This window comes from Dermacentor silvarum, chromosome 1, assembly GCF_013339745.2.
Source record: "Dermacentor silvarum isolate Dsil-2018 chromosome 1, BIME_Dsil_1.4, whole genome shotgun sequence".
NCBI classification, from domain to species: domain Eukaryota; kingdom Metazoa; phylum Arthropoda; class Arachnida; order Ixodida; family Ixodidae; genus Dermacentor; species Dermacentor silvarum.
This window is the reverse complement of record NC_051154.1, coordinates 349,420,796-349,434,256: the sequence shown is the minus strand read 5'-3', so window position 1 is coordinate 349,434,256 and position 13,461 is coordinate 349,420,796. Positions and strand designations below refer to the sequence as shown.

At 48.8% G+C, this 13,461-nt stretch overlaps 1 protein-coding gene across 2 annotated transcripts; it reads right to left on the bottom strand.

Annotated features, from left to right (window-relative positions):
- Positions 1-655: 655 nt before the first annotated feature.
- Positions 656-5,534, bottom strand: LOC119453775 (regulator of G-protein signaling 2). 2 transcript variants are annotated; one of them, XM_037715834.2, is made up of 5 exons: positions 5,434-5,534; positions 2,894-2,973; positions 2,361-2,476; positions 1,600-1,763; positions 656-1,111 (listed from the first exon to the last, which is right to left on the bottom strand). In XM_037715834.2, exons 1-5 carry the CDS (start codon positions 5,485-5,487, stop codon positions 935-937), a joined length of 591 nt encoding a protein of 196 aa, XP_037571762.2. In that variant the 5' UTR covers positions 5,488-5,534; the 3' UTR covers positions 656-934. The 2 variants fall into 2 exon arrangements, with proteins under 2 accessions (XP_037571762.2, XP_037571770.1); XM_037715842.2 differs by lacking the exon at positions 5,434-5,534 and adding an exon at positions 3,082-3,376.
- Positions 5,535-13,461: the final 7,927 nt, after the last annotated feature.

The window sequence follows — 13,461 nt, the reverse complement described above, 5'->3', positions numbered from 1 at the left end:
TGTTTCCTTTTTTTCCCTTTTTTGTACTTATTTTCTCTCTCTCTTTCCTGTCGAATCCCTTTACCCCTTCCCCGGTACAGGGTAGCCAACCGGAGATAATGTCTGGTTAACCTCCCTGTCTTTCCTTTACCTTTTTTTTCTCTCTCTCTCTCTCACTACCCGGTACATTTAACTTGGCACATTCTCGATAACACAGTTATTAACGGGCCCCTCACCATGTTTAGACAATTCACACAAGCCCGTTGCATAGTTTACGCGGCAACGATCCCGTCTGCGAAGTATTTTTACTCAAAGGGGCCCGGAACCACTTTTTATAGAAGTGGAGAAAGACAGACGGGGCTAAGCTAGCACTAGAGTAGGTTGTAGTTATGGAAGATTAGCAGTTATTTTTTACCTTATTGTATTCAGTGATCGATCCTCATTTTATTGAAAATGTAACGAATATCGTTGCTAGTAGAGGCAATGCAGGTAGACAGGAGTGAGCAGTTCAATGGTGTAGGAGAAGAAGGGACGGCATGACAGACGAGGGGTTTCAGCTCTTGCACGCTTTGTGACGCACCTCGGCCGCCGCGCCTCTACCGAGGAAGGGGCGCGCACACCGGAGACAAGAGTTTGCGCCACCGGCAGTGAACAGAGACAAGACACACGAGTGGGCTCTATAACCTCGGTTGGCATTTATTTTCCGAGGCTTCCGCTGCTGCGTGTCTCTCTATGTGTACCGACGACTGGGTCGGGGGAAACCAGAGAGCCAGTGAGGAACGAGCAAGAGTCCCTCCCGCTCTTCGTACTTGCACAGCGCGCGTGTAATAACGGGGACGAGAAGAAGGCACCAGTGGATAGCGATGTCGAATGGTGGTTGTGGGGTGTGGTGACCAAACAAAAGAGAGAAGAAACAAAGAGGGGGACTTCGGGCGGTGTGAGTCCTCGGCGCGTGCTAGGGTGCGGGCGGTCTGCACAGCTCCTGGTACAGATCGCACTGGAGGAAGCGCAGGTAGGCGTCTCTCTCCAGCAAGCCCTGGACGCGGCGTTGAGCCAGATCTAGGCAGGTCCGGTCGGGCCTCTTAGTCAGGCTGGCCGTCACCTCGGCTCGCGTCAGGGCGTCGAGGTTCACCTGCGCGCAACGTGGACGGAACAGGCGTGAGGTTTTGGACTGACAGCGCCGCTATGATCACAAGAGAGAAGGAATGATCCCTTTCGCACGCAACTGTAGCAGAGCGTATTGAAGTCTTCTGGCACCAGATAGTATTCACGAGTTTTTATGTGTTTTTATTATTAACTGTACGATATTATGCAAATTCGCAATAACGGAATGAGGAAATTTAAAAAAAATGCGCAATAGTCATCATTGAACAGTTTTTCTCTGGTCGAAAAACATAACTGCAACAAAGCCCTCTCATGTCCTAAACAGTCTGCTTGCTGCACAGAAAAGAAAACAGCGTCTCCACGAGCTTCCTTTTCTGTGCGATTACAGCAAGACCCGCAAACAACTCGCTTTGCATAAAGCAATCTCTAAAACTAGACTGACGCTCTTTTCTTTGTGTGACAATCAGTTTTCTGGTGTGCGATGCAGCAACCGTACAGGTGAGAGTATGCGCTCACCTCTTTTGGCGAGTGTGGGGCGATGAACTCGTCGAAGATTCTCTGTGCTTTGACGGAAAGCTTGTTGGGCCGGCAGGTCTTGAGCTCTTCACAGGCCAGCCAGAACTCAATGTTCTCCTCGCTGTACTCCCTCGCAAGGAACACGTGGAAGAGGGCTAAGCCGTCTGCGAAGACGCAAAATAGCACGCACTCAACAAACCAATTCCACACAAGGCCTTTTCGACTCGGAAACAGTGCTACAAGCTGCTTCAGCAAGATATGTGTAGAACCAACTGCGTGCTATGCGATGATAATCTATGGTCGCACTTTCCCACGAACTCTCTGTGTCAAAGCGCGGTGTCAAAGTTTTGCACAGCCCCACTCTTGCGCGCTAATCCAGCGCAAGGTGTAGCTGTCACGTAGAGACTGAAGATTTGTAGTTTGTGACTGGCCGAAACAGACATTGCTGCCAATGTTCACATTTCAAAATTTTCTTACTCCTCTCCCGACTATTTCTGTAAGACGAGCTGTTTCGAGTTGAAATGAAAAAAATTAGGCACGTATGCGACTGATAACTTTGTTTTGGCATCGGTACAATAGCTAATCCCGGCCCCGGCACATTCCTTTCTTTGATAGAAGCCCGGAACCATATAGCATCAAACTTAATAGCAGGTAACGCGTGTGCCGGGCTACGTCGCTCACTACTTGAATAAAGCTTATACGTAAGCAAATATACGTAACGGAAACAAGCAAATATGTGCCGTCATATAGCTGTCACTTACATTTGGAGGCAGTAAGGTGCCGGAAGGATCTGGCCCATTCCTTGGCTTCCTCTGGGGTCGGCCGCACAGACGGGGCCGGGCGCCTTCGAAGAAGGTTTGCCGGAAGCAGCTCAATTCTACAAAGGGCAACAAAAGGAAATAACATGGCGCTCAGTGAGTGCTGCAAAGCACATCGTGTTTCAGTATTTCGAGGGCTGCTTTGTTATTATTACTGTTTTAATTAACAGTGACACCCAATGACGTAAGCATTGCAGGCGGCCGTTAGTAGCGAAACTTGAAGCCTGTAGGCTGAGGAGTCCTACTTGCTTGCAAGCTTCGCTAGCAACCAGGTCAGCATTAAAGGTAAATGCGCATATTCATAGCAGCGGCGTTGGTTGCAATGAATGTAAAGGATTATTGCATTGTTACACATTGTTTATACAGCTCACAAAAAAAAACGCATAAAGACGAGGTGCAGGGCTATCCACCGCTATTGACAGCATGCTGCATAATATCTCCCATTTCAAAGCGCCGCATCTATTAAAAATACTCACAGGCAGTTTTTGTGCAGCTTCTCCAACTTCTCCTGCTGGGGTTCACTGGTTATGCAGCTGGAGGACATCTTTTTGGAACTCTGCAGCGAAGAAAACCAAGAACGAGACAGAGCATACGTTAGACCCGCTTGCTAAAAAACTGCAAGTGCAATGGCTAAGTTCACTCCCCCTGTACGTTCGGCACTTACAGTTTCGCAAGTTCCTATAGCGGTCGGATTGTCGAGCGCGGGTTTACATTGGATCCCACCGACTCGAGCGAGGCCTAAGTGCGGGCTTCCATAACGTATGGCTTGTCGCGCTACCTTGCAGCGAAGAGATGGCACAACTCGAAAGAAATCGGCAACGATTTCCTAACATTTAGGCTAAAAGACAAATAGGTTGACTGCTAGAACGACTCGTTTAGGATCGGTTTGCTCACCGACTTCGTCGTAAGCGCACTTCCTTCTGCAAGCCCCTGACTTGCTACTCGTAGAGAAAGGGCGGCGCCATTTTGAAATCAGACGACGCACTGCGCGCCTCGTGCCATCTGCTGGGCGCTTGAGCAACCACGTCTACCAAACACCTGCGCCTCTCAGCGTTGAACGTATCAAGTACATCATCTCTTGCGGAAACCCCCGCTCTTTCCCAAGGTGAGTTTCATCCGGTTGCGAAGCCGCGGAAAATTAAACTCGCTTTCGGAAGACGAGGGGTGCACTCTCCTCCGGCGAACGGAAGCCGCGCGCGAACGCTCAGAAACCCGCAGCACCACTCGTCAGTGTCAAGACGCGGTTACAAAAGCGCTACTATAGCGAAACTCAACCGGATGCAATTTGGAGTCGAAATCAGTCCCGTTGTTTACATTAGAGCCTCCTAACGCTGCCTCGTTTTTGGCTCGTGCTAATCACCACGCATGAGAAAGACAAAAAAAAAAAAAAAAAAACAGATGAGTTGGAGAGTTGCTGCAAGAAACGGACCTCGAGCTCCGGGAGCACGGGTTGCGGCATAATTTTTACCACTGGCAAACAGAATCAAGAAGGCGTTCATCTTTGTCAACTGAAATTGTTGCGAAATTTGGCCGTTCCACGTGTAATCGAGTTCTTTCGCTGATTGAAGTTTTATGCTTGCATCAGAAGGCAAGTTGCAAGGCACGTGTTGTGTCACCTAGGAGGGGCGCGGGTGACAACTGAATAATGATTAAGAGAAAAAAAAAGACGTGACTCCAATAGCCAACCTATTCCTAATTTTCTGTTCTGTTTTTTTAATATGTTTTAATGTTCGTAATAAAGAAGCAAATCTCCCCTCGCACAAAGATAAAACCTTTTGTTTTTCCTGCTCGTTTCTACCATTAAAATTTCTCGCCCTTTTAGCTTTTGCAAACAAACAACAAAGAAAACAGTAGAAACTGTGCCGATGTGATGAACAGAAATGGCAGCACCCGACCAAGGCAAGCAATTTTAACAACCATTACGAGCCATCTACAGATGCACATTTGTCGAGCGTATCAGTGAGAACATGAATGGTAGAAAATAATTTAACAATGGAACCACTGTTTGCGGCTACGAAGCTCTTATCTTGCACATCTTGCAAGTGCAGCAACGTTTTTATATTGCATTAGAAGTCCGCATACGATATGTCGTTCATCGACTGGGCTCACTATTTAGGAAGCTGATAACTAACGCCACGTCAACTAACGATGGACATCGTAAACGATCTCTAAACTGTGGAGTTTTGCAAACGAAGGGGAAGCGTGGAGTAAAACCTGCGAGGTTCGGCGCTTCGCAGCGTCGGAGCTCCAAACGCAGCAGCCCGGGGCCGTTATTTCGCAAGGCCAACTCCGATCGAGCGCCGGGTCAAGGTGAAACCGAAACTAAAGAAAGCCTTGCGACCCGCAAGGCTACGAGTGTTGTTTCCAACACGCTGCTGCGCTCGGATCCTCTCAAGCCGCCAAGGCATATCAGGCACGATGAAGCGTTAAACAAAACGGAGAAGGTGTTTTTATCTAGCGCAAGTAGCGAACGCCTCCCTGATTCACGGAGAAATCAGTTGTAAACACAACGCGGCGGCCGCGCGAGCATTATAGTTTCTACTTTGTCGCAATAATTTTATCCCCTGAAAAATGCACAGGTATGCAAAGTTTTAAGAGTTCCGCATCGCGCCGCTTTGGGAACGTACGATTGCGCTTGATTGCGCATCAATGTGAATGGGAGTGCGGCTGCAAGTAGAACATTTAAAAGCAACCGTTCGCATTTTCCCCGATTTTGCGCAAATCCTGTGACGTCCTCCCTACATACAAAGTCCTCGACGAGCACATCGCGCATACAGTTAAAACTGCCCTGCGTACCAACGAATGACCCCAGTGCGTGCAACTGCTTCAAGTTGAGCGCTTGGAGCAGCTGCAACACACAGGAGCGTCTCGATTCTGTTCGTCAACGATGCAACGTGGAACAATTTACGGCGTGTGCGGAGGTCCCTGAAAAGAGCGTCGAAGCACGGCGTCCCTGCGGATCATATGACAACACGGCGCGCGCCGCGTGGACCCAACCGGGCCGACGACCGCTCACCTGTCGCTGGGAAGGCACGGCCGAGTCCGAAGTTACCTCAGGCATGTCTCGCATCAGCTGAGCGGTCGGAGCCCGAGGACGTGCCCCTATAAGGCGCCCCATCTGCGTCACCGATCGATAATCTCCGGTCCGCGTGACGTCAGCGCTGCTCGGCCAACCAGGAAGCGGCCAGCGGGCAGCCGGTAACCTTCTCCCAACACTCTCTCCATAGACCGGAAAACTAGCTCAGTAGGGACAGCTGCTCGAGGCTGTAAGCGCCCGTCTTCAGGAGTAAACCACGCTGAGAACAGCAGAACTGAAGGCGCTCAAGAATGGACTGGAATGCAAACGGGAGGAGAAGAATAATTGGCTTCGTTTTTGCTCATGCCATGTTTCAAGAAGAAAGACTCATCCACGGAGCGCAGGAGACGGAATTTTTGACTTCCGGTCTTACTCCTCCTTGCAGCATTTAGTAGGTAATAAACGATACCACGGCGAGGTTGACTTGTCCTTTTCCTTCTTTCAGTGACGCACAAGATATTAATGGCCCCGAACGAAGCAAACGACCAGTACATGCTCTTAACCTATAGTAACTGAAATTAATTTGTAAGCCCTGACATATTATCTTTCCTCACAGGATGAGCTAACATTATGAGGCTTTACTTATGAGTAATATGCTTATCATTGTGACCAGCGGAGAAACAGCGAGAAGCAAATCGAGCCCGACGGCTACCGTTAAACCAACCAAAAATCTCATACTACCCATCAAGAAATGTTCTGTGACCCCACATTTTCTGTTTACCTTGCACAAGTCATTGAGGTTTATGGCGTAGTGCTTTCCACTTGTTTTCCAGATTGGCTCTGGTCGCCTTCTAAACACTCCCTTGGAGGATATACATGCAAAGCCGCAATTTCTCCTGCAGCTTTTCTCACTACTGTCTTCTTTGTGTGTGTGTGTTTTCTCCTCGACATGTTTGATAAAGCGCCCGCCGTTGCGGCAGCAACCTGTTGCCGCCTCTCGTGACGCACGGTGTCCGCTTCACCCGCATTGCAGACGACGGTGGCTCAGCTAGTGCGCGCATAAACCGCCGGGTGGCGCTGCGGTCGATCCTCGAAAGGGCATTCTGGCGCGCCGGTCAGCGAAACGGGCGCGGTTTCTCCACTAGGCCTCGTCTCTAGGCCCGACGGCGCGCGCCCCTCCCCTTTCCGCTCCGAGGAGCCCGTTTTCCCGCCGTGACCCCGCCGCGCCGTGCGTGGACGACCTCAATGAACGCGAGCTGTGGAAACGAAGGGTGACGAGGGAACGGTGTGGAAGGAGGGACCGCCACACCTTCTCCCAATCGCGTCCCATCTCTCTCATTCTCCGCGGACGCGAGATTCGGAGCCCTCCAACTCATCGTCGCCCCCCCCCCCCCCCCCCCCCCGGTGCGGCCCCCTCGAAGAAATGGGGTCATGAGTGCGCGCGCGCTCGCCAGCGATCGCGATTAGCCGTGTAGAATGCCTGCTCCGCATCGCGTGCGGTCCTTTCGGCGTGTCAGAGCAGGGCTTATTTCCGCGGAACTCGTCCGCTCGCCCAGGGCGTCGCGGAAGAAGCGCCAGGAATTTCTTATTGGACCGCCGCTTGGACGAGACGCCTGCTGGTCGTTAAAACTGACACCGACCGGCCGATGCCCCCTCCTCGTGCCTTGCCGCACGACGCGGCGTGAGTTAGGCGCGCTTTTTTTTAACGCCGTCGATCAGCGGCGTGCGCGCCAGGAGATTCGTTTCTCCTTCCGGGAAGAGCGTTCCGTATCTCCCTGCCGAAATGACACCGCGCCACGCTAAAATGAAAGCACGGGCGCAAGCGAATGAGTTTGCCGGACCTGAGCGATCTCGCCTGTCGTGTGCGCAGAGCTAGGGTGCGCGTGCTTGAATTCTCCGCAGAGCCGTCTCAGCTCTGCGAATAGGTCTTCTCGGCGATGAAAACTTCTAAATCCTACAAATACGGCGGTATGCTGCACCCCCGCTACCACGGATTGCAATGAGACAGAGATTATTTATATATTACTACACTCTTGCCATGTGTCTTTACCTCAGACTTCCTTCTTCTCCCCCCCCCCCCCCTCTGCGCTCCTAATTGGGATTGCGAATTAATTTCCTACGTAAGATCCGAGTCACGCGGCTACATTTATTTACGTATCAATGTATCCGGGACTTTAAGATGGGTATGATGATGATGATTATTATTATTATTATTATTATTATTATTATTATATTATTATTATTATTATTATTATTATTATTATTATTATTATTATGTTTTTTTTGTTTGCGAAAGCAGTGAGCCAGAAATGTCACGAAAGCGTATGTTTTCGTAGTAGCTTTTGCAGATAAAGGGGCCAAGAGAGGAATGCAGTTCGCGCCATGCTTTAGCTATATAATAATAATAATAAAAAATGTATCCCAAGGCAGCATTGCACTTGCAGCGCGAATGGAAGTTGGAGCTTTGGGGCATACTGAGCCCGTGGGTAATTCTCACCGGTGCGCTAACAGGCTGCAGATTTTAGCTAGGCTAAAATCTCCAGGCTCTCGTTAAAGTCAGCATCTCTCTACGGCTATAGAACAGAGGGACTAGATGCTGCCGTTCGTCCTTCCGTTTGTTAAGTAATGTGAAGAGTTGGTCTCCGAAAGTTCACACACGCGACTCGCATTCTTGTGACGATATATAGGCTTTTGGCAATGAATTTGCACATACGCAAGACGTGAGTTGAATGCATGAGTTGAAGACGTAAGAACACGTGAGTTTCATGCGTGCTCCGGACTGTGCGGTCGACAGCACCTGGTTCGAGGCTGGCTCGATATAGCATGCGCGTCTACATTTACGAGATGCCTTGTTTCTTGCCACCCTCGTGGTCGCCGCATGCTTTGGCAGATGCTTTCGCCGACAATGCCGCTATTTCTATGTTGTTGCTTTCTGCACCCTTCGTAACGGTCTGACAAAAAACGCGTATTATAAATAAATAAATTAATTTAGTGTGATAAAAATTTAGAAGCACTTTTTTATTACACGGCAACAAGATGCGAATCGTTGCGTTAAGGATTCCGGGCTTTCCATTTTATTTTCCTTTTTACTACGATCGCAGTTGACAAGCTCTGGGTTTGCTACATCCGTCTGTTAAGACGACGACCATCGTTATGAAGACGTCGTTGATATCGGGTCACCGTCGTCACGCCTCCTCCTCAACCTCAGTGGCACCCTGGAACGAAGCAGAACAAAACTTCGGCACCTCTACCACCGCAAAGTTTCAAACATGTGCTGGCAAAGTGCAGTCGGTAGCTGACTGGCGCTTGGTCATTTGTGCGGGAGTTTCCGCGTCACACAGGCTCCGAGAGTGGTGCCGTCGGTGTGTGTATATCGGAGGCCAGAGCAGACTAGCCGACGTTGTGTGCAACGGGAGATATTCTCGAGAAAATGGCGCTGCCCTCAGTGATGGCCTGCTGTAGTCGTCGTCGAAGTTAATGAGTTGGAGTTCAGTACCGGAGGAACAGCTGAAAACTGCTGAAACACACGGCCCACCGCACTTATACTCACACAGACAAACTCGCACGCAAGCACTCGCACACACAAGGCCTACCGCACACACACACACACGCCCGCCTCGGCTGCGGGTTCGATTCCCACCGCCGGGCACCCATGGTTCAAATGGGTACAAGTGTGCCCCGGGCTGGCGTTCGGCTTCCTTCAGGGGTGGGAAAGGAGCCTGCGCCCTGAATTCCCGTCGAAACCAACGTGAGCACGGAAAAAAAGTGATGTCTGGGCCGCTCCCATGGCGGTCATTTCGCATGTTGCGCCCCAAGCACCTATTGAGGTGGGGGCGCCTTCGGGTTGAAGTCAAACACCCCTTTCGAAGCGTTGAGGTCCCATAATGGCCGAGCACCAGGCCGGCAGCGCGCTTGTACCTTTTTTACCGGTAGGTGCCCGGCGGCAGCACTTGCCTCCCACAGCCGCGGCGGATGCTCGTCTACAAGGCCGTCTGTTGTTAATTGGACAAGAGGCACCCGAAGACAAGAGCTGAAATCTCTATTGGGCCCTCTTTCGAGATGTGGACCCCCACGACAGCCGAGCACCAGGCCAGGGGACATCTCTACTCATTAGAAAACTGGTGGGTTCCCGGCGGCACCGGGATTTGAACTCGGTACCTCCCCGCATACGAGGCGGATGCTCTACCGCTAGGCCATCGCTGCGGTCGAAGTGGACGAACACGCACGCATGTTAGAGGTCAACACACTTCTCTAGAACGCGCGAACCTCGTTCTCAGGACTGCGCTGGCTAATCTGAAGATGACATGTGGCACAAAATCGGCTGTATGTGAGGTTGCGTGACTACATTTACAGTTTTCATTGATTGCGCTCGACCTGCAGATGATTGCGCTCGACCAAAGCTTAAGCGAACCACCATGGTGGTCCGCTTAAGCTTTGGTGGTTGATTTAACCCTTAGGAGTGTGTTCTAGACATGCTAGTTGCCCTCCGTACAAACTCACTCGCATGCATACATCCACCGGATATATATATATATAGAAGGGCCAGACGACAAACAATAAACAACGCACGGTCAAACATGGAAGTTTCCTGCAATCATGCCATAACAGATTTTAGTACACGTTGGAAGGTTCGTGAACTGTCGATGCGAACTCTCCGTGCCTGTTTATCGGTCTTGCCACTGTGACTTTAATCTTCGTACTTCTTTTCACGCACGTCGGAGCAGAAGACGAAGTGTAGGCGGTGCCTCCCGCAGGTGCCAGTCCCAATCTTCTTACGCACATTAAAAATTCAAAGGCAAAATCAAAACAGTGCATGTTTTCAAGCACACATAGGAAGATTCGTGCGTAGGCGAACGCTAACACGCATAAGTAAGTCTTACGTAAGCTTGCATTCGACACTGAACTCTCAGTGAAAAAGAGTTTGCAGTTGACATATGTACGTCGACTGCCAAAGACATAAAGCATCCATACACTCGTTGGTTGTGTAAGTGGCGCGGATCCGCGTTCAGGAGAACGTTTGTCTGGGCGGGCTGCTAAGAATTTCGGATGGGTTGCCAGAGGTTGCCTGCGTAAGCAATTTTTGCAGGAGAGCATGCGCACGTAAGCGGCTGAAACATGGACCGGAAAAAAGGGCGAATCAAGCACATATTGCTTGCAGAAGCGAGTTTAGCGACGTATTTCAGCGTACGTTTAGCAATGGAGCGAAAACAGTATAGAGCACACATAGTGAATGAAGGGACATGGCACGCGCTTCGACACCGGACACGTTCTTACCATTACTGGTGCGTTACGTTTAATGGTTAACACGCCCATGTCACAACGAATATTTCAAGATTAAGAAACCCGCTTTGGCAAATAACTGTCCACCTGAGATAGAATGTGGGCAACTTAATTCTGACTTGAAAATCTGCCATTGACAGAAACCAAAATTCTTGGAACACTGGCCAACACGGACATCAGCGCGAGCGGCTACAAACGCTCAGCTGCGTTTCACAAATAAGACTGGATTGTGCGACAAATTGTGACCGACTGATACTGTAAACTATGTGGAGTTGTATGTCTTTTAATGCGACACTGACCTCGTGTCTAGGTGTAACCTTGACACTCTATCTGCACCCACACAGTCTTATATCCTCCTAAGACCTCTTTTACAATTAATACATTGCACATTGTATTCAACATTTTTAAGAAGTTCACTCGGAAGCGATTATGCAAATTATTCATTCTGGGTATGTAGTACGGTGCATGTGTAGCTGTAAAGAAGTGGTTTACTCATATTCTTGTCGTGCGCTTTCGAGAAATTTGACACTCATTTGAGCTAGACCTCTGAGTCGGCCCAGACGGCCGAAAGCAATCTTGAAGTGTTTTTCGAACCCGCCGTGGTTGCTCAGTGGCTATGGTGTTGGGCTGCTGAGCACGAGGTCGCGGGATCGAATCCCGGCCACGGCAGCCGCATTTCGATGGGGGCGAAATGCGAAAACACCCGTGTACTTAGATTTAGGTGCACGTTAAAGAACCCCAGGTGGTCCAAATTTCCGGAGTCCCCCACTACGGCGTGCCTCATAATCAGAACTGGTTTTGGCACGTAAAACCCCATAATTTACTTTAATTTTTAAGTGTGTTTCGAAATCACTGAGATTGCGTGAAAATACCGGACGCGGAAGCAACATGGCAATGCACTACACGTAGTTCCATCTTCATCTCTACGTTTAAGCAATGAAATGCAGTTTTTACCGTAGTAAACATGAGGAGATGATGGAGATAGTTATTTTTTTCATGTACATGGAGACGCAGCTTTTATCATCTAACCGTGGCTCTTAAATTTAAAAAAAAATGTTTTTCAAGCTCATAACATATAAATAGACAATAAAAACCACCTTGAAAAGCGATTACATCCCATAGTTGTGTTCGGGTCATAGAACGTTATACAGCGTTCTTTTTTATTTTACTTCGAACATTTTTTTAGAAAAGCCCAGAAAAGCTACTCGAATCATGTCGCTACTTATCACTTATGTGCACATGCGGACATCATTTACAGGAAAAACCAAAGCAATGACTTCTTTAATTAAAATAACTAAATTAATTAGCTTCTTAGTTACAAACTTTGCGAGACATATTTATATTGGAAAGTCGACGGAAACCCTCATAAAAGTCTAGTTCAGTGTTTCAACTTTTCAAAACAGCCACGTAAGCTGAAATAATTGGCTTCAAACTATTTGCTGAGTTTACCTGATCCCGCGCAGAGCACTGTGAGGGTTGCGGCTAGCGCTGCAACCCTCCTTTGAGGTGGTGTAAAATCAAGCTGGACTATAAGGCGCGATTATTACGGCGGGTATAGTTGGATATTACTGGGAGAGGCCTTCGCCTTCCAGTGGACATGAAAATATGGTGACGATGATAATGATGATGAAGATAGTGATAATTATCCCGCTCCTGCTGCTGAAGTGGCTATGCATCCAATCGGGAGTTTCGCACATCGCCAGTGGGAATGAGATCGTGGGAAGAGCGTAGTGTGACGGCAGCTTGATTTTAAGCCACTCTGCTACGTCACAGGAAGGTTGCTCTGCGAGCTACATGCTTCGCAGTGCTGCGTGCGTAATCTGATAAATTTTACAGATAAATTGAGGCCAATTATTTCGGTTTACATGGCTGTTTTGAACGCTTGGAGCCCGGAACATGACTTTAATGACAATTTCCTTGAACTTTCCAATGTAAATATGTCCCGTAAAGTTCGTAACTAAGAAGTTAATTATAGTTATTAGTTTAATTAGTGAAGTGATTTCGTTGTTTTTTCATACAAATGATGTCCACCTGGGCACATAAATTATCTGTAGCGACATGATTCGAGTAGCTTTTTTTGTGGACGTTTTTTTAAGTGTGTTCGAAGTAAAAAAAAAAAAAAAGAAATTGTGCATATCCCGCGCACTGTGGGAATCGACGCTATGCGAAGCATTTTGCCGGCAGCTGGCCATGCAGCATTGTTTGGGGTTCCGCAAACCACATGTTTGCATAAATCAAGTATTTGTGCGCGTGACGCGAGCACCGTGAACTCGAATTAACGCGAGTGCTTGTGTGTGTTACGGCAGCAAAAAGATGACGACGACGGTAACGACGATTGCACGATTTCTATACGAACGATCTAATTCATGTGAACGAGCGGAATGGAGGTGGAGGTGGGTAAGAAACGCAGAAAGTAAATGCTCACTGACGGCAGCACGTGATATCACGCACGCTTTGTGCTCCAATGCATAAAGCGACGTTTTGTTAAGAAACTAACTGGAACGCCAATTCATTTCTCCGCAAAGTTTGAAAGGCGGGGAACGTCGGCATCTGTGCATTAATATGGCTGATCATATCCGCTTCAGGGGCTGAATTCACAAAGCATTCTGTTCGCAAGTTGTCTTTGCAACTGGCCGGCTAACTTCATTATTGATATGTCCATTATCAGTATTGGCTGGCAATTTCTCTTACGAACAATTCTAGCGGTAGAGCTTTTTTGTGGACAAGGGTCCAGAAGGATGCCCAGAG

What these genes read in the sequence shown, in the direction of transcription:
- LOC119453775 (XM_037715834.2), bottom strand. Translation starts at nt 5,487, where the DNA reads ATGCGAGACATGCCTGAGGTAACTTCGGACTCGGCCGTGCCTTCCCAG. An exon ending in GCACCTTACTGCCTCCAAAT is followed by an intron (nt 1,764 to 2,360) that starts GTAAGTGACAGC and finishes GCGTCTTCGCAG; the next exon opens with ACGGCTTAGCCCTCTTCCAC. An exon ending in CCCCACACTCGCCAAAAGAG is followed by an intron (nt 1,112 to 1,599) that starts GTGAGCGCATAC and finishes CGTTGCGCGCAG; the next exon opens with GTGAACCTCGACGCCCTGAC.